The 21,649-nt window shown below is 42.2% G+C and overlaps 1 protein-coding gene across 1 annotated transcript in view; it reads left to right on the top strand.

Moving 5' to 3' along the window:
* Positions 1-9,420: 9,420 nt before the first annotated feature.
* Positions 9,421-21,649, top strand: part of LOC121549494 (bone morphogenetic protein 7-like) — a 61,181-nt gene continuing 48,952 nt past the window's right edge. The window contains exon 1 of the mRNA XM_041861284.2: positions 9,421-10,323. Coding sequence (XP_041717218.1) covers positions 9,918-10,323 — 406 coding nt within the window. The 5' untranslated portion in view covers positions 9,421-9,917. The remainder of the gene's footprint in view (positions 10,324-21,649) is intronic.

Raw genomic sequence — 21,649 nt, 5'->3', positions numbered from 1 at the left:
TCTTTACAGTTAAACCACTGTGCTCAACAATTGTGGTTGGTAAACAACCCTCATATATATATAGAGGAATTAGAGGGAGGGCTAGTAGCGATGTTTATCGAAATAAAAAAGACACATTTGAAAAGACAAAGACTAGAAAGCAGCAATGGCATAAAAAATGGCACCTTAACTTGCATGGTTTCAGGTTGGAGTTGGTGGTACTATGGTCGTGTGATGTGTGGGGTCATGGGTCTGCTACCTGACTATACTGGTGATGGCTGGGGAGGACGTTGGTGTGGAAATGCCATGTTTAGAGGAAGAATTACTGTGGGAGGAATGACTGTGGGAGGAATGACTGTGAGTGTATTTATGCCTGTGTGTATGTCTGTGTGCCCACAGGTTTATGGCTGAATAATTAGTGTGGAAGACTCAGCAGTCCAAGTCTTCTTGGTGTTATGAGTGAACATTCCTCTGATGGACGGCTCCCCCTCAATTATCTGTGTGTGCGAGAGATGATTCAGCTTGGAAGCAGAGAAAGTAGTACCCTCAGGTAGTATTATCTGTGTGTGCGAGAGATGATTCAGCTTGGAAGCAGAGAAAGTAGTACCCTCAGGTAGTATTATCTGTGTGTGCGAGAGATGATTCAGCTTGGAAGCAGAGAAAGTAGTACCCTCAGGTAGTATTATCTGTGTGTTTGTCTCTATACTGTCCGGTAGCGAACACAGTAATATCCAGTAATATCCAGTAATATCCAGTAATATCCAGTAACATCCAGTAATATCCAGTAACATCCAGTAATATCCAGTAACATCCAGTAATATCCAGTAACATCCAGTAATATCCAGTAACATCCAGTAACATCCAGTAATATCCAGTAATATCCAGTAACATCCAGTAATATCCAGTAATATCCAGTAACATCCAGTAACATCCAGTAACATCCAGTAACATCCAGTAATATCCAGTAACATCCAGTAATATCCAGTAACATCCAGTAACATCCAGTAACATCCAGTAACATCCAGTAATATCCAGTAATATCCAGTAACATCCAGTAATATCCAGTAATATCCAGTAATATCCAGTAACATCCAGTAATATCCAGTAACATCCAGTAATATCCAGTAACATCCAGTAATATCCACAGGTTGCAATGAGACCATTGCACAGCATTGATTTTCACTGCTACGCAGACGATACACAACTTTACATTTCTGTGTCACCAGAGGATTTTAGCTCCACAGATAAATTATTAGACTGTATTGGTGATTTAAATACTTGGATGGCTCACAACTTCCTCCAGCTAAATCAAGACAAGACCGAGGTACTTTTTATTGGAGCCAAAGCAAAGAGAGAGAATCTGGACGCACATTTTAATTCACGGGCAATAAAGATAAAAGACCAGATAACCTAGGTGTCATTTTAGATTCTGAACTCAATTTAGCTTTTTACCACCTGAGGAACATTGCCAAGGTGCGGCCGTTTCTCTCTCAGGCTGATACAGAGAGACTCATCCATGCTTTTATTACAAGCAGGCTTGACTACTGTAATGCTCTCCTGTCTGGTCTACCCAAGAAAGCCATTGGTCAACTGCAAAAACATACAGAATGCTGCAGCACGGGTACTGACCGAGACCAGACGGAGAGCACACATTACACCGGTTTTAAAGTCTCTGCACTGACTGCCTGTGAGTTTTATAATTAATTTTAAGATTATTCTATTGGTTTTCAAATCAATCCACGATTGTGCACCCCAATACATGTCAGACATGCTTTTAAGTTTATGTACCCAGTAGGTCCCTCCGGTCCTCTGGCACTGTCCTTTTAACTATCCCGAAGCCTAGGACCAAGACGCATGAAGAGGCAGCCTTTAGTTATTATGCCTCTGGAATAGCCTGCCAGAAAACCTGAGGGGGGCCAAAACTGTGGACATTTTTTAAAGAGATGTTAAAACACACGTTTTTAGCTTTGCTTTTCCGTACGGTGCTTTTTAGTCATTGTTTTTATTGTTGTTCTTTAGTTTTTTATCCTCTTATGTTTGTTGTCTGGTAAATATTTCATATTTTCGTTGTTTTTTCCTGTGAAGCACGTTGTGTTGCATTCCATGTCTGAAATGTGCTGTATAAATAAAGCTTGATTTGATTTGATTACAGTCTCGGAGCTCTCTCTGTGTGAATGAGAGAGACCAGTCTCTCTCCTCAGGGTGTGTGTGTGTTGTGTGTGTGTGTGTGTGTGTGTGTGTGTGTGTGTGTGTGTGTGTGTGTGTGTGTGTGTGTGTGTGTGTGTGTGTGTGTGTGTGTGTGTGTGTGTGTGTGTGTGAGGAGAGGCTCTATCTAGACGCCATGATGACAGGACACAGCCCCTGTTTAGCCCTCCCTCTGCTTCGTACTGCCTCCTCACCCACGGCCAATACACTCAGCCTGCTACACAAACACACACCTTGTATATCCCTCGAAGTGGACGTTTTAGGTTGAATAGTTGTCAATAGCCAGACACTAATCGTGGCATGCATTTACAATGATATAATAAATATATTAAAACTGCTGGTCTAGTTTGATTTGATTTAAAAGTACAGTTTATTATTTTTGTCATCCCCTGTTTTACTCAATTGCTTGCAAATGATCCCTAGTTATTTATTTATTGCCAAATGGTTATTGGTTAAAGGCTTCTATATTTAAGCAATCAATAAGGCCCGAGGGGGTGTGGTATATGGCCAATATACCACGGCTAAGGGCTGTTCTTACGCATGACGCAACGCGGAGTGCCTGGATACAGCCCTTAGTCGTGGTATATTGGCCATATACCACACAACCCCAAGGTGCCATATTGCTATTATAAACTGGTTACCAACGTAATTAGAGCAATAAAAATACATGTTTTGTCATACCCCTGGTATACCACGGCTTTCAGCCAATCAGCATTCAGGGCTCGAACCACCCAGTTTATAATGAATTGTATACTTACTTCTCCAAAAGGTAATTCTACAAGACTGCAGACAAGTTACAGACTAGTTCAATCAGACGAGTTGAAAGAGAGATGGAGTGATCTCTCCGATCAAAGGAAAGGAGAGCAGGTACCCTTCTATATAACAGCCAGACCTCTTCTACTTTTCCCCGCTGTCTGTCTCGTCTGTCTGTCTGTCTGTCTCGTCTGTCTGTCTGTCTGTCTGTCTGTCTCGTCTGTCTGTCTGTCTGTTTGTCTCGTCTGTCTGTCTGTCTGTCTGTCTGTCTGTCTGTGTCTCGTCGGTCTGTCTTTCTTGTCTCTTCCCCCTGGTCCTGTAGATAGTTGTGTGGAATCTCATTCCTCTATTTCGTCTGGACCTCAGCCAGTGAATGAGGTGGGGAAGGGGAAGGAGGGAGAGAAGGGGGAGGGGAGGAGAGGTAGCATCTGTGGCTTTGATGCTGCTACGCTCTTCAAGCTTCCAACAGATAAGATAGGCTGCAGAGAGATAAGGACACCCTACATTCCTATCAGAGAGATAAGGACACCCTACATTACTATCAGAGAGATAAGGACACCCTACATTCCAATCAGAGGGATAAGGACACCCTACATTCCTATCAGAGAGATAAGGACACCCTACATTCCAATCAGAGGGATAAGGACACCCTACATTCCTATCAGAGAGATAAGGATACCCTACATTCCTATCAGAGGGATAAGGACACCCAACATTCCTATCAGAGGGATCTGGGCACACAGACAGACACAAAATGGGAGGGGGGGGGGGGCGCTCCCTGTGACTGTATTCATGATACAGCACCGCCTTCTGTGCCTTTTTGCTTTTATAAAACTGTTACCAACATATATTTTTTTTTAAACAATGAATGACATATTGTAATTCAAGCTTTATCTTGATAAGTCAAAACATACAATTTAATTATTCCACCTGAAGATATAGTCCAGACAAAAATCAGGTTGTTAGTTATTTTGGTCATGTTGCTACAGATGCGACCCAGTTGTTAATTGTTTTTGAATAGTTGCTATGCAAAAGGATTGGTATTCCGTTCTAAACAAAATGGTTGCTATGCAGGCTAACGTTATTGTTCACTAGCTAGCTAGCCAACTTCAGCTAACTCAGTCATGTCAAACATTGAACCTGGAATGACAGTACACTAGCTGCATTATGGTTTTCATTTTTTTCTACTGGCATTTACTGAACAAAAAGAACGCAACATGTAAAGTGTTAATCCCATGTTTCTAATGAGCTGAAATAAAAGATCCCAGAAATGTTCCATACGCCAAGATAATCCATCCACCTGACAGGTGTTGTATATCAAGAAGCTGATTAAACAGCATGATCATTACACAGGGGTCCCTTGTGTTTGGGACAATAAAAGGCCACTCTAAAATGTGCAGTTTTGTCACACAACACAATGTCACAGATGTCTAAAGTTTTGAGGGAGCGTGCAATTGGCATGCTGACTGCAGGAATGTCCGCTGGAGCTGTTGCCAGATAATTTAATGTTCATTTCTCTACCATAAGCCGCCTCCAACGTCGTTTTAGAGAATTCGGAAGTACGTCCAACCGGCCTCACAATCGCAGACCACATGTATGGCATTGTGTGGGCGAGCGGTTTGCTGATGTCAACTTTGTGAGCAGAGTGCCCCATGGTGGCGGGGGGTTATGGTATGGGCAGGCATAAGCTACGGACAACGAACACAATTGCATTTTATCTGTGGCAATTTGAATGCAATACCGTGCCATTCATCCGCCGCCATCACCTATTGTTTCAGCATGATAATGCACGGCCCCATGTCGCAAGGATCTGTACACAATTCCTGGAAGCTGAAAATGTCCCAGTTCTTCCATGGCCTGCATACTCACCAAACTTGTCACCCATTGAGCATGTTTGGATTGCTTTGGATCGACGTGTACGACAGCGTGTTCCAGTTCCGGCCAATATCCAGCAACTTCCCACAGCCATTGAAGAGGAGTGGGACAACATTCCACAGGCCACAATCAACAGCCTGATCAACTCTATGTGAAGGAGATGTGTCGCGCTGCATGAGGCAAATGGTGGTCACACCAGATACTGACTGGTTTTATGAGCCACACCCTACTTTTATTTTTAAAGGTATCCGTGACCAACAGATGCATATCTGTATTCCCAGTCATGTGTAATCCATAGATTAGGGTCTAATTTATTTATTTCAATTGACTGATTTCCTTATATGAACTGTAACTCAGTCAAATCTTTGAAATTGTTGTATGTTGCATTTAGATTTTTGTTCAGTATACTTGGATATGTCCATGATAATGACACTCATGCGTGATTTCGACTAGCTCAGAAAAAGTATTCTGGGCACCGTTCACTCTATCTATGGTGCTAAAGATCGAAATTCAAAAGCGAAAACAAAATTCAGAGGTCAGACAGGCCTCCGCTGTACCAAACTAAATGCTAGGCTGGAAGCAAGGGGAAATAATGTGCGAGTTGAGAGAAATACAAGAGATGATTGGAACAGTAACATTAACATTTATCACTGGAGGCGCATTGATAAAGATGGAACTGTTAGCAGGAATAGGTGTGTCTGTGACGGCCAATACAGCAAGGCTTGGAACGCTGCTCATCCAATCAGCATCTAGGATCCAAACAACCAGATTTATATACAGTACCAGTCAAAAGTTTGGAGACACCTACTCATTTTTTATTATTTTCTACATTGTGGAATAGTAGTGAAGACATCAAAACTATGAAATAACACATATGGAATCATGTAGTAACCAAAAAGGTGTTAAACAAATCAATATATATTTCAAAGTTGAAGTCGGAAGTTTACATACACTTAGGTTGGAGTCATTAAAACTTGTTTTTCAACCACTCCACAAATTTCTTGTTAGCAAACTATAGTTTTGGCAAGTCGGTTAGGACGCCTACTTTGTGCATGACACAAGTAATTTTTCCAACAATTGTTTACAGACAGATTATTTCACTTATAATTCACTGTATCACAATTCCAGTGGGTCAGAAGTTTACATACACTAAGTTAACTGTGCCTTTAAACAGCTTGGAAAATTCCAGAAAATGATGTCATGGCTTTAGAAGCTTCTGATAGGATAATTGACATAATTTGAGTCAATTGGAGGTGTACCTGTGGATGTATTTAAAGGCCTACCTTCAAACTCAGTGCCTCTTTGCTTGACATCATGGGAAAATCTAAAAGAAATCAGCCCAAAAAATTGTAGACCTCCACAAGTCTGGTTCATCCTTGGGAGCAATTTCAAAACGCCTGAAGGTACCACGTTCATCTGTACAAACAATAGTACGCAAGTATAAACACCATGGGACCACGCAGCCGTCATACCGCTCAGGAAGGAGACTCATTCTGTCTCCTAGAGATGAACGTGCTTTGGTGCGAAAAGTGCAAATCAATGCCAGAACAACAGCAAAGGACCTTGTGAAGATGCTGTAGGAAACAGGTACAAAAGTATCCTTATCCACAGTAAAACGAGTCCTATATCTACATAACCTGAAAGGCCGCTTAGCAAGGAAGAAGCCACTGCTCCAAAACCGCCATAAAAAAGACAGACTACGGTTTGCAACAGCACATGGAGACAAAGATTGCACTTTTTTGAGAAATGTCCTCTGGTCTGATGAAACAAAAATAGAACTGTTTGGCCATAATGACCATCGTTATCTTTGGAGGACAAAGGGGGTTCTTGCAAGCCGAAGAACACCATCCCAACCGTGAAGCACGGGGGTGGCAGCATCATGCTGTGGGGGTGCTTTGCTGCAGGAGGGACTGGTGCACTTCACAAAATAGATGGCATCATGAGGAAGGAAAATTATGTGGATATATTGAAGCAACATCTCAAGACATCAGTCAAGAAGTTAAAGCTTGGTCACAAATGGGTCTTCCAAATAGACAATGACCCCAAGCATACTTCCAAAGTTGTGGCAAAATGGCTTAAGGACAACAAAGTCAATGTATTGGAGTGGCCATCACAAAGCCCTGACCTCAATCCTGTAGAAAATGTGTGGGCAGACCTGACTCAGTTAAACCAGCTCTGCCAGGAGGAATGGGCCAAAATTCACCCAACTTATTGTGGGAAGCTTGTGGAGGCTACCCGAAACGTTTGACTCAAGTTAAACAATTTAAAGGCAATGCTACCAAATACTAATTGAGTGTATGTAAACTTCTGACCCACTGGGAATGTGATGAAAGAAATAAAAGCTGAAATAAATAATTCTCTCTACTATTATTCTGACATTTCACATTCTTAAAATGAATGGTGATCCTAACTGACCTAAGACAGGGAATTTTTACTAGGATTAAATGTCAGGAATTGTGAAAAACTGAGTTTAAATGTATTTGGCTAAGGTGTATGTAAACTTCCGACTTCAACTGTATATTTTAGAATCTTCAAAGTAGCCACCCTTTGCCTTGATGACAGCTTTGCACGCTCTTGGCATTCTCTCAACCAGCTTCATGAGGTAGTCACCTGGAATGCATTTCAATTAACAGGTGTGCCTTGCTAAAAGTTCATTTGTGGAATTTCATTCCTTCTTAATGCGTTTGAGCCAATCAGTTGTGTTGTGACAAGGTAGGGTTGGTATACAAAAGATAGCCCTATTTGGTAAAAGACCAAGTCCATATTATGGCAAGAACAGCTCAAATAAGCAAAGAGAAACGACAGTCCATCATTACTTTAAGACATGTATGTCAGTCAATCCGGAAAATTTCAATAACTTTTAAAGTTTCTTCAAGTGCAGTCACAAAAACCATCAAGCGCTATGATGAAACTGGCTCTCATGAGGACCGCCACAGGAAAGGATGACCCAGAGTTACCTCTGCTGCAGAGGATAAGTTCATTAGAGTTACCAGCCTCAGAAATTGCAGCCCAAATAAATGCTTCACAGAGTTCAAGTAACAGACACATCTCAACATCAACTGATCAGAGGAGACTGCGTGAATCAGGCCTTCATGGTTGAATTGCTGCAAAGAAACCACTACTAAAGGACACCAATAAGAAGAAGAGACTTGCTTGGGCCAAGAAACACGAGCAATGGACATTAGACTGGTGGAAATCTGTCCTTTGGTCTGATGAGTCCAAATTTTAGATTTTTGGTTCAAACCGCCGTGTCTTTGTGAGACGCAGAGTAGGCGAACGGATAATCTCTGCATGTGTATTTCCCACCGTGAAGCACGGAGGAAGAGGTGTGATGGTGTGGGGGTGCTTTGCTGGTGACACTGTCAGTGATTTATTTAGAATTCAAGGCACACTTAACCAGCATGGCTACCACAGCATTCTGCAGCGACACACCATCCCATCTGGTTTGCGCTTAGTAGGACTGTCATTTGTTTTTCAACAGGACAATGACCCAACACACCTTCAGGCTGTGTAAGGGCTATTTGACCAAAAAGGAGAGTAATGGAGTGCTGCATCAAATGACCTGGCCTCCACAATCACCCAACCTCAACCCAATTGAGATGGTTTGGGATGAGTTGGACCCCAGAGTGAAGGAAAATCAGCCAACAAGTGCTCAGCATATGTGGGAACTCCTTCAAGACTGTTGGAAAAGCATTCCAGGTGAAGCTGGTTGAGAGAATGCCAAGAGTGTGCAAAGCTGTCATCAAGGCAAAGGGTGGCTACTTTGAAGAATCTAAAATCTAAAATATATTTTGATTTGTTTTTGGTTACTACATGATTCCATGTGTTATTTCATAGTGTTGATGTCTTCACTATTATTCTACAATGTAGAAAAATAGTAAAAAATAAAGAAAAACCCTGGAATGAGTAGGTGTGTCCAAACTTTTGACTGGTACTGTATATATAAAAAAGTGGTCTGGTGCATTAGAAATTCATAGGAATAAAGTGTTATTTTGAGCAACCTGTGGTATTGAAGTCTATCTGTTGACAGGGTCATTAATTAAGCAAACGGATCACAATATCATTGAATTTGCTTAAAGGCATAAATATAATAATAAGGATGATTTATAAAAAATAACATAACGTGTCTGAGATGTTGCTGTTTTTCATTTCATCGTCAGGGGTCGTGGCTAACCAAGATACAATTATTTCCAAACGGACTAGTTCCCTAAAGAAAGATGACATTTAAATGGCTAAAACCTTTTAACAACTTAAAAATGAGACTGTTAGGACCTGTCTAGCCTAATGGAATACCATATATCACTATTTTTCGGCAGAGAAAGTTTTACATTTGGTGCAAAGGTTATTGCTACTGTATATGTGCTGGCAAATGGTCATAAATATTAATTTAAGTATTTTTAAGTATTTCTCATAAGTATGAAAATATGTACGGCTTTTGATGGGCACTTTCTACATATAAATCAATATGTCATGAACTTTATGACGATATAATTGTCCCCAAAGCCCCACCTCTCCTCTGCCTCTGTGCGCACTAACTGGGCGTGTACAGTGGCTACACGCACGCGCTTTACTACCTGCTAATGCCGGTTAGCCAGAACAACTCTCTCACACACACGGCAGATACACAGTGCAACCGGTGGAATTTGTGAAACTTCAAGTTAAGGGGTAATTCTACGCAACTTTGGAAACTATTTTATTTAAGAGTTAAATACATACACTAAAGTAAAATGGTTTCTTTCAGAGTAGTTTTTATTCTTTTACCAGAAAACTTGGAATATAACTTTGACTTTTGACTGGGTCTGATTTGGACTTACCGTAGCGCTCATAAGTACATTTACTTTGTGCCTTTTGACGCAGAAAGCCGGGCTGTCAACTTCATGTAGGCTTTTCAGAATCAGAAATGATAAATAGGCCTACCAATTTTACCCCCAAAAATATTGGATAGTATTGCATAATGCGTAAATGACTTTCTATTACTTTTAAAGGAACTACTTCAGCTTATTTCAGTGAGAACCAGGAGCGCATTTGAAGACAGTTTTACGCGCAAAATATTGAATTATTGAAACCGCACGTCAGAGACACTCTGACTACAAACTGGACATACAATGACAAGCTGTTGGTTTGCCTTTGTGGGGTTGTGGTGGAGCGCTTATTGCATCTTCCTTATTGCAGGTAGCAATTATTTATTCGATGGGAACAACGAGGTGCACCCGAGTTTTATTCACCGGCGGTTGCGGACACACGAAAAGAGAGAGATGCAGAAGGAGATCCTCTCCATCCTTGGACTTCCACACAGACCTAGACCTCATCTGTCACATGGAAAGTACAACTCCGCTCCGCTCTTCATGCTGGATCTTTACAATACGATATCAAGCGAGGAGAAAAACGAAGTGGAGGGCATGCTGGAACAGTACCAGTCTATGTACACCACCCAAGGTCCCCGTTTAGCGACATATCAGGAAAATTCCTTCCTAAATGACGCCGACATGGTGATGAGCTTTGTCAATTTGGGTAAGATATACAATTATTCTATCGTTACACATTTAATTTATTTAACCTTATAGTCATTTAGCTCCATTTGGAGATGTATCAATAATCCGATCGTAAATTGGAAACGTATGCTCATACGTAAAAAGCAGTTTCGCGAACATAATGCTACTCCGGTGGTTGAAAAATAGATAGACATCCTATAGTGTATCAGACTACGTGTTAATTACAGGTGTTCGGATGAGCCTGTATTGCGCGGTCGATGCATGCGCCATTGCACGCGCTCTCACGAACCACGGAATTATTTAGTCTAAACTCTTCTCAGTCCTCTTCAGTGGGAAAACAGTAAACCGATTAAATGCTGTTGTTTTTTTAATACTCTGTTGCCTATTAACTTTACGCTCAGGATATTTTATGCACAAGGATAAATAGGTTAATTTAGTCCAAATTCTGAAGCCTCAGAATGTTGTGGAACCGGTTTCCATGATTTACGTCTGAGGGATGAATATGGAAAACATATCCATAGCAAACTATACTGAACAAAAATATAAACCCAACATGCAACAATTTCAACGATTTGAATGAGTTACAGTTCATATAAGGAAATCAGTCAAATTAAATGAATTAATTAGGCCCTAATCTATGGATTTCACATGACTGGTCAGAGGGGCAGCCATGGGTGGGCCTGGGAGGGCACAGGCCCACCCACTTGGGAGCCAGGCCCAGCCAATCAGAATGAGTTTTTCCCCCACAAAAGGGCTTTATTACAGACAGAAATACTCCTCAGTTTCATTAGCTGTCCAGACAGCGTCCCTTTGATAAAAAAAAAAAACTTTCCATACATGTTTGCCCAATGGAGAGGTGGTCAGAAAGTGACTTTTTGGACCTGAATGCCAAAACATTCAGGAGATAAAGGTGCTCAAAGTTGACCCATTTTGCATACCCCACCATACCATGAGAGGTCAATTTCTTCATCACTGGAAAATATAAATGGTTGAATTTTATATCATTTAGAAGCTTACAAACAGGGTTATCAAACTATTTTATAATTTCTTGAAAAGAAAGTTGAAAAAACTATGAATTTTTTTAACCTTTATCGTCAATTAGCCTATCTAAAAACACCTAAACTCAGATTTGTTTCATTATCCAAATATTACATTTTAGTCATTTAGCAGATGCTCTTATCCAGAGCGACTTACAGGAGCAATTAGGGTTAAGTGCCTTGCTTAAGGGCACATCGACAGATTTTTCACCTAGTCGGCTCGGGGATTAGAACCAGCGACCTTTCGGTTACTGGCACAACGCTCTTACCCACTAAGCTACCTGCCGTATGTTGTAGCTTAGACCATACTTTACATCATCTGAGGTTGTTGTGTTGTGCCAGCCATAGGTTGAGAAATAACATGCTCTTGAATACAGGGTGGGTGTCCATTGAATCATAGAAATATATTTCTTAGAATGGACCTTATTCTTTCAGACCACTGCAATTTAGCTGGGTACACCATTGAAATTGAAATTGAATTGAAATACTACCACAAAGATGTCTGCCGGTCCACCCACCGTCAAATGTCAACTTAAATAGTCATGTCTATTCTATGATCTATATTTCTTTGATTTCAATAGGTTTCCTATGGAGGATTGACAGTATAATAAAAGATATACAGATATTCCCATTCATGTCAACATTCTCTGATGTGTGGACCTCCAACCATCTTTGTGGTACTATTCGAAAGTCGAAATTTCCATTTTATTCCCATTTTGTTCCATTTATCAGCCAAAACATGACACCTACCCTGTATTCAAGAGCAAGTTGTGTCTTAACCTATGGCTGGCACAACACAAAAACCTCAAATGATGTAAAGTAGGGTCTAAGCTACAACATATGTGAATATATAAAAAAAATCATTTAGATAATTTATGTTTAAGTTATATAAAATGACATCATTTTTATTTTAAAACTTTTTTGTCAATACATTATAAAACAGTTTGACTAAGATTGAATCGTACTACACTGGCTCTGATGCTCGTCGGATGTGGCAGGGCTTGAAAACTATTACAGACTACAAAGGGAAGCACAGCCGCGAGCTGCCCAGTGACACAAGCCTACCAGACGAGCTAAACCACTTCTATGCTCGCTTCGAGGCAAGCAACACTGGCATGCATGAGAGCACCAGCTGTTCCGGATGACTATGTGATCACGCTCTCCGTAGCCGATGTGAGTAAGACTTTTAAGCAGGTCAACATTCACAAGGCCGCAGGGCCAGACGGATTACCAGGACGTGTACTCCGAGCATGTGCTGACCAACTGGCAAGTGTCTTCACTGACATTTTCAACATGTCCCTGACTGAGTCTGTAATACCAACATGTTTCAAGCAGACCACCATAGTCCCCGTGCCCAAGGACTCTAAGATAACCTGCCTAAATGACTACCGACCCGTAGCACTGACGTCTGTAGCCATGAAGTGCTTTGAAAGGCTGGTCATGGCTCACATCAACAGCATCATCCCAGAAACCCGAGACCCACTCCAATTTGCATACCGCCCTAACAGATCCACAGATGATGCAATCTCTATTGCACTCCACACTGCCCTTTCCCACCTGGACAAGAGGAACACCTACGTGAGAATGCTATTCATTGACTACAGCTCAGCATTCAACACCATAGTGCCCTCTAAGCTCATCACTAAGCTAAGGATCCTGGGACTAAACATCTCCCTCTGCAACTGGATCCTGGACTTCCTGACGGGACGCCCCCAGGTGGTAAGGGTAGGTAACAACACATCTGCCACACTGATCCTCAACACGGGGGACCCTCAGGGGTGCGTGCTCAGTCCCCTCCTGTACTCTCTGTTCACCCATGACTGCATGGCCAGGCACGACTCCAACACCATCATTAAGTTTGCCGACGACACAACAGTGGTAGGCCTGATCACCGACAACGATGAGACAGCCTATAGGGAGGAGGTCAGAGACCTGGCCGTGTGGTGCCAGGACAACAACCTCTCCCTCAACGTGACCAAGACAAAGGAGATGATTGTGGACTACAGAAAAAAAAGAGGACTGAGCACGCCCCCATTCTCATCGACGGGGCTGTAGTGGAACAGGTTGAGAGCTTCAAGTTCCTTGGTGTCCAGATCACCAACGAACTATCATGGTCCAAACACACCAAGACAGTCGTGAAGAGGGCACGACAAAGCCTATTCCCCCTCAGGAGACTGAAAAGATTTGGCATGGGTCCTCAGATCCTCAAAAAATTCTCCAGCTGCACCATCGAGAGCATCCTGACTGGTTGCATCACCGCCTGGTATGGCAACTGCTTGGCCTCTGACCGCAAGGCACTACAGAGGGTAGTGCGTACGGCCCAGTACGTCACTGGGGCCAAGCTTCCTGCCATCCAGGACCTCTATACCAGGCGGTGTCAGAGGAAGGCCCTCAAAATTGTCAAAGACTCCAGCCACTCTAGTCATAGACTGTTCTCCCTGCTACCGCACGGCAAGCTGTACCGGAGTGCCAAGTCTAGGTCCAAAAGACTTCTCAACAGCTTCTACCCCCAAGCCATAAGACTCCTGAACAGCTAATCATGGCTACCCGGACTATTTGCACTGCACCCCCACCCCATCCTTTTTATGCTGCTGCTACTCTGTTAATTATTTATGCATAGTCACTTTAACTCTACCCACATGTACATATTACTTCAACTATCTCAACTAGCCGGTGCCCCCGCACATTGACTCTGCACCGGTACCCCCCTGTATATATAGCCTCCCTACTGTTATTTTATTTTACTTCTGCTCTTTTTTTCTCAACACTTTTTTTGTTGTTGTTTTATTTTTACTTTTTTTGTTAAAAATAAATGCACTGTTGGTTAAGGGCTGTAAGTAAGCATTTCACTGTAATGTCTGCACCTGTTGTATTCGGCGCATGTGACCAATACAATTTGATTTGATTTGATTTGACAACCCTGTTTGTAAGCTTTTAAATTAAATCCATTTAAACCGTTTATCTTTTCCAGTGATGAAGACATGGATGTCTCATGGTATGGTGGGGTATGCAAAATAGGTCAACTTTGAGCAGCTTTTATCTCTCAAAAAGTCACTTTCTGACCACTTCTACAATGGGCAAATATGTATGAAAGGTTTTTGTTCAAATCAAAAGGGGTACTGTCAAAAAGTGATTGAATTCAAATGGATTTACCCCATAGCCTACAAGTTGCGGTTTAATGTGTAAACTGTGTTGCATTGTTTGTTGCTTCGCTAGATTTATTTAATTATACACCAGACGATAAAGTGATACTTTAATCATAAACGGTTTAACATAAAAGCCCACGGTCATTCCTTCCATTAGCTTCAGGAGTGTTTACAGAGCCTGTCTAAACAGACTGAATGAAGATTAACAGACTCTCTGGCAGGGGTTGGAACCGGTTCAGGGAACAGAACAGAAAACCCAAAAATATAGATTTTTGATTAGGAACGGAAACAGAACCTGGAACGAAAGTGAGCTGTAGTGTTTCGGAACATAACTGTTATTTTCAAATCTTGAGAACAGGTTCATAATGTAATTCCTAATGGTAGTATTAGCTTCAACACATTCCAGTTCACGTCATGTCATGATGTTCAGAGCTTCAAACCATGCACCATCCATGTGTATCCCTCTCTCTTGCTCCCTCCCCAACATGCCTGCACTTATCTGACCAATCAAACATGTTAACAACTAGATTAGGTGTTCCATAGCAAGCTTCTCTATCCGTGCTAATGGGTTGGGTAAATTAATTAGCTATTTTGTAAAAACTGTTGATTTCACACACAAAAAAGGCACTATATGAACCGTTCATTTTTTTGGGTTCGAAACGGTTCAGAACTTTATTTTCTGGTCAGTACACTGGATTGAAATGAAAAAAATAGAGGTTCTGAACAGAATGATTGGGAAATCATTTAGGCTCCAACCCCTGCTCTCCGGTCAACGCTGCTAAACTTGATGGATTCATTTTTTTGAATATTGACATTATTGAGCCTGAAAATACTACGGAAGTGTCCTAAGAGCGATAAAAAAAAAAGTATGTGGCTCTTGTCAAAGTTGTTTTGAACTCAATTCCACAATCCACTGGGCAAAAACTGGTTGAATCAACGTTGTTTCCATGGCATTTCAACACCCTAAATAAATGTGATGACGTTGAATCAACGTGGAAAACTGATTGGATTTTTTAAATGTAATCAAAGCAAGGGCATTTCGTATTTGTTTTACCGAACTTTTAACCTAAATCCAATGACGTCTGTGCCCAGTGGGAAGTGATGAGCTAAAATTAAAAGTAGAGCATGTTAAAAACGACACAGCAAAAGCTTCCTTATATACCGTCCTCTGGAGTGTTCAACAGTGAAATTGTTACATGTAGTGATGAAAACCAGATATTGCTGGATGTTTTGTCCCTTCTACTGTGGGAGTGTGATAAGTCGTTTCGAATCCCGGTTATTTTTGGTTTTGCTGCTGTTGCACATCTGCATATCCAATTCAATTAATCATCTCCGGTACATCAGTTCCCATCCAATACATAGTACCCAGGGATTAGGTTGCCGTCTTGCTACTTACTTACTGCCTTGGACAAGATGGCTTCCTCCTCGAATGTAATGCTAGACAGGCCAAGGTGCTCCATCTGCTTTGCAAATAAAGCATTGTACGACCACTGTGTGTCATCGGATTAGCTTTTAATGCTAAGTATTTGACTGTTTCCTGATGGACGGCCGAGAAACATAGACTACGGGATGCCACTTACTGTCCGGGTGGTCTCGTTTCTTTCAAGTCTGCCTTCGGTCTTTGTATTGTATAGGGACAATCATCGGATCTGATAGGTGTTGGAAAATGTGGTGATGGACCTTTACTTTAGCATTGTAGGCCTCAACTGATCCACTGTACACCAGCTCTACTGATAGAGACCTCGTTGTGGGTTTTCCTATGGGGGTTCATGGATTTAGGAGTCCCTTAACACTGCTACAGCATCTGTCTGAGTGGGAAGCAGACGCTCTGTTCCTCGTCAGTGATTCATAGTTAAGTCTTGTTTGGTCGTCCGCTGGTTGAGAACATCGCTCATGCCAACGACCCAAATTGACTCATCACAAGTAAAAGGAAATAACTTAAATTTGGTTAACAGAAACATCCCTTCCTTTCCCTCCCCCTCATTCCCTAAAATAGCCAGTTGATCATCGTCATCACTCTGTTTGCTTGGTGGTTAGCCTAACCTGGTGTGCGACACTATGTGCAGTCTGAGTCACATGGTGTCTCACCACCAAACCCAGACCGTGTGTAGTAGCCACGGTCGGTCGGTCAGTGGCAGCGCTAGTCAGCCTGAAGATGCTTTTGAAGATAATAGCTTCAGTCCTGTGAGAAAAGGGGGTCAACCACGGCATTCCATTGAAGTGAGCTGTCATTCGGTCTCCTAGAAAGTGAATGGTTTCACCTGTTCCGTTAAACAAGTATTCTAAACCACAGATGTGTCATTTTCCTTTGAAAAGCTAAGTTCGAAGGGTTTTCTGACCAGAAGAGGAGAACATGGTCTAAAAACATACACATAGTCAATTAGCTTTTGATTTAGAATATGGCTGCTGTGTCCAATAGTCTTCAGCCAGACTCATGAATGTACAGAAATGTCTTATATGAACTGGTTTAGTATGTGTGCTGCTGGAACGGGAACTTCAAATGTTGTTCTCTTGTCATGTCCATGTCCACTTATTTCTGATGGATTCGCCTCACAGAAGGGTGAAGGTCTTCCTGAGCCTTGCTTGGCATGAGATCTTACCAAAAACTCCCATCTCCTGTCTCTCCTCCTAACTCTCTCTATGAGATCCTCTGAAGGGGGACTTCCAGTAAGTAAGGGTAAAATCCATCCCTGTTTGTAGGAGTTGTCTTGTTTGGAAATTAATTTTTCCACCTGCCAAGACCAGGCAGCTGTTGGCTTTTAACCACCATTCCGTGGTTTTCATGATTCACGGATGAGCCAGTCCTCACCCTTCCTGGTATGGCCTACCGTCACACCCCGTTGAACTGCAATGGTGCCCCTCTTATCTAAGTCAACAGCCACCCGCGTCGGGCGTTAGTGCACCACCAGCCTGCCTCTCACACTTGAAAGGTGACCTGGGAGACTGAGGGTTTTCTAGGGGGGGTTCAGGAGATTAACCGGGTCTAGACAATCCCAGGCTTACTCTAGCAATCCCAGCCTTTCAATTTTTTCTCCTATTTTACAATGCCTGGGTGCATTTCTGAGCAGCTAAATCTCAGGTAAACGGTGTTATTTTTGCACCAGAACATGTCCAAAACATTATCAAATAATTAGTTGAGAACGATCAAAGAGTTAATTGTTTGATTTCAAGGGCGGCTTTGGCCAATACCTGTGAAAGCCTGTAAACGGCTTCCTTTGGACCCCCTAAACAAAAGCAACATCATTCCTGCTTTGTGTTCAGGGTTTTAGGAGAAAATGAAGTGAAGAATTTGAGATATGCTGTCGTGGAATAAAATACAGTTTCTAAGCCATGAAGTTGAGGGAAAATAAGAGCTGTTGAAAAAAAAAAAAAAAAGAGAAGATGGAGTTATGCTTTAACACCTAGCTCTGTAATAGTGTTCTGTATGGACGGATGGAAAAGCTATAACAACAGGACTCTAGAGATGTTTCTTCCATCAAACTGTTTGTTTCTATGAAGCGGCTGTATGTTTTGCCAAAGAGCCAAATACTGTCCAAACAGCTGAAAAGGAAGCTCTTTAAATGCGGTAACTCAATATGCAGAATCGTTTTTTGTGTATCTTGGGCACTTCATTGGAATTTCATTCGTCCCGTGTTGGAGTGGAAGCGATATATGTTTGAATTCGTAAAACATATGAAAGCAAACATGGTGTTTATGGTTTGTTAATTCAATTAATCCCCTTGTTTTAAAACTTTATTAAGTTCAGCCACCTAAAAGCCTCATTTCTGTCCTTCAGTAGGCCTATGTGCAGGAAATGCCTCAGAGAACACTTTGACTCTTTGACACACACACACACACACACACACACACACACACACACACACACACACACACACACACACACACACACAGATGAGATGACCCTAAGGTCGAAAGATAACACTTTTTAAGAGGGCATTCCGTTTAGAAGTTTCATTAGATCATTTGTTTTGGTACTGTCCACTTGTAGCTTGTTTCTGGACACAGGTTCAGGAATGGCTGAAGGATTGCAATATTTGCATGGAGCTGACCCTGCAGATAGCACTACTGGGTGATCTGAAAAGTCATAGTCAATCGATCAATAAAATAATAATACTTTTAGCAAAGATGTTTATTTTCAATTCACAAACTGTAGAAACAATGAGAATAGAAAGGTTCAGAACTTTTGTAAAACATCACAGTACAGTTGAAAAATATATGGCAAATAGAAATCCAATATAGATGGTGTTAAGAGAAAGATGGGAGGTGTTGAATGGAGATGAAGGATGGGACTAATAACAACAACTAATAACAACAAGATAACTAGTGTAAGACATGCTGTGTCCATAATAAGTATATAGGTTACAGTGAGGGAAAAAAGTATTTTATCCCCTGCTGATTTTGTACGTTTGCCCACTGACAAAGAAATGATCAGTCTATAATTTTAATGGTAGGTTTATTTGAACAGTGAGAGACAGAATAACAACAACAACAAAATCCAGAAAAACGCATGTCAAAAATGTTATAAATTGATTTGCATTTTAATGAGGGAAATAAGTATTTGACTCCCTCTCAATCAGAAAGATTTCTTGCTCCCAGGTGTCTTTTATACAGATAACGAGCTGAGATTAGGAGCACACTCTTAAAGGGAGTGCTCCTAATCTCAGCTTGTTACCTGTATAAAAGACACCTGTCCACAGAAGCAATCAATCAATCAGATTCCAAACTCTCCACCATGGCCAAGACCAAAGAGCTCTCCAAGGATGTCAGGGACAAGATTGTAGACCTACACAAGGCTGGAATGGGCTACAAGACCATCGCAAAGCAGCTTGGTGAGAAGGTGACAACAGTTGGTGCGATTATTCGCAAATGGAAGAAACACAAAAGAACTGTCAATCTCCCTCTGCCTGTGGCTCCATACAAGATTGTGGGTTCGATAAAATAATGTATGCACTAACTGTAAGTCGCTCTGGATAAGAGCATCTGCTAAATGACTAAAATGTAAATGTAAATGTAATCTCACCTCGTGGAGTTGCAATGATCATGAGAACGGTGAGGAATCAGCCCAGAACTACACGGGAGGATCTTGTCAATGATCTCAAGGCGGCTGGGACCATAGTCACCAAGAAAACAATTGGTAACACACTACGCTGTGAAGGACTGAAATCCTGCAGCGCCCGCAAGGTCCCCCTGCTCAAGAAAGCACATATACAGGCCCGTCTGAAGTTTGCCAATGAACATCTGAATGATTCAGAGGAGAACTGGGTGAAAGTGTTGTGGTCAGATGAGACCAAAATCGAGCTCTTTGGCATCAACTCAACTCGCCGTGTATGGAGGAGGAGGAATGCTGCCTATGACCCCAAGAACAACATCCCCACCGTCAAACATGGAGGTGGAAACATTATGCTTTGGGGATAACTTCACCGCATCAAAGGGACGATGGACGGGGCCATGTACCGTCAAATCTTGGGTGAGAACCTCCTTCCCTCAGCCAGGGCATTGAAAATGGGTCGTGGATGGGTATTCCAGCATGACAATGACCCAAAACACATGGCCAAGGCAACAAAGGAGTGGCTCAAGAAGAAGCACATTAAGGTCCTGGAGTGGCCTAGCCAGTCTCCAGACCTTAATCCCATAGAAAATCTGTGGAGGGAGCTGAAGGTTCGAGTTGCCAAACGTCAGCCTCGAAACCTTAATGACTTGGAGAAGATCTGCAAAGAGGAGTGGGACAAAATCCCTCCTGAGATGTGTGTAAACCTGGTGGCCAACTACAAGAAACGTCTGACCTCTGTGATTGCCAACAAGGGTTTTGCCACCAAGTACTAAGTCATGTTTTGCAGAGGGGTCAAATACTTATTTCCCTCATTTAAAATGCAAATCAATTTATAACATTTTTGACATGCGTTTTTCTGGATATTTCAGCAGGGGATCAAATACTTTTTTACCTCACTGTATGTGTATATATATATGTATGTGTATATATATGCGAGAAAAAAAAACATATGGGGGATTGGAAGTGATGCAGACAATTACATTGATGGAAGTTACAATCTATCTGCAATATTAAAGCTGATCTACCCCCAAAGAAAGTTCAGCCGCCTAAAAGCCTAATTTCTGTCCTTCAGTAGGCCTATGTGCAGGAAATGCCTCAGAGAACACTTTGAATCTTACACACACACACACACACACACACACACACACACACACACACACACACACACACAGATGAGATGACCCTAAGGTCGAAAGATAACACTTTTTAAGAGGGCATTCCGTTTAGAAGTTTCTGTCACACCCTACTCTTAAACGCCCTGATGGTATCGATCCCACTCACACCATCACTCTCTAACTTGACAAGATGGCTGTCATGATTGGTCGCTATACGTGAAAAGAATGCCATGATGCTTGCTTTTTTTTCTCCAAATTCCTTCTCTGAAGATTCTATGGACATTCCTATTCCCGGTGGGACGGTGTGGGATGGGACCGCCGTGAGCGGAAGGAGATGAAAGCTTTAGACATGGCACACTCTGGCAGTTAACGATCTGTCGAGGAGTGCTGAGTACCGCGTGCTGAGTACCGCGTGCTGAGTACCGCGATGGAACGTCTGATTACGGGCCGCTCTTCTCCCATTTATCACGTTGTGTGCAGGCATGCAGGAATGTTTGCTCTGATATGCCTCTAGGACAGGCCCGAAAACTCCCTTACGGCTCATTCTCAAAACTGTTGCACTGGTGGCAGAGGCCAAGAAGAGCGTAGAGTAGAGCAGACCTGCTTCTGCTCTGACCTTCTGACCCTTGGCGTTTCTCTAAGAGAAGGGCTTTAGTGAGGAATGAGAGTGTGTGTGTGTGTGTGTGGAACCAGAGGATTCCCTAGGCCAGTAATACAGATAGGAGGACTACAGTCTACCCTGGTGATAGAAATGTTGCTTCCAGTTTGTTGGATTGTTTGTTTTCTAGATGAGTTGTTATTATCTATGATACGCGTTTGGTGTAACAAGTGGTTAATTCTCTTTTCACCTGCTCTCTAAGTCAATGGGAGGTGGGGGGCTAGTGGCGGGAGCGTGAGAAAAGCATCGCCCCTCTCTCTGAGCGCCCCCCTCTCCTGCTCCTTAGGCCTTTACCACCTTCCCTGCTGAGGAGTTATGGACGCCTGGGTGCCGTAGGTG

Source organism: Coregonus clupeaformis, unplaced genomic scaffold (assembly GCF_020615455.1).
Source record: "Coregonus clupeaformis isolate EN_2021a unplaced genomic scaffold, ASM2061545v1 scaf0140, whole genome shotgun sequence".
NCBI classification, from domain to species: Eukaryota; Metazoa; Chordata; class Actinopteri; order Salmoniformes; family Salmonidae; genus Coregonus; species Coregonus clupeaformis.
The sequence above is the reverse complement of the archived record's forward strand: the minus strand, read 5'-3'. Positions and strand labels throughout refer to the sequence as shown.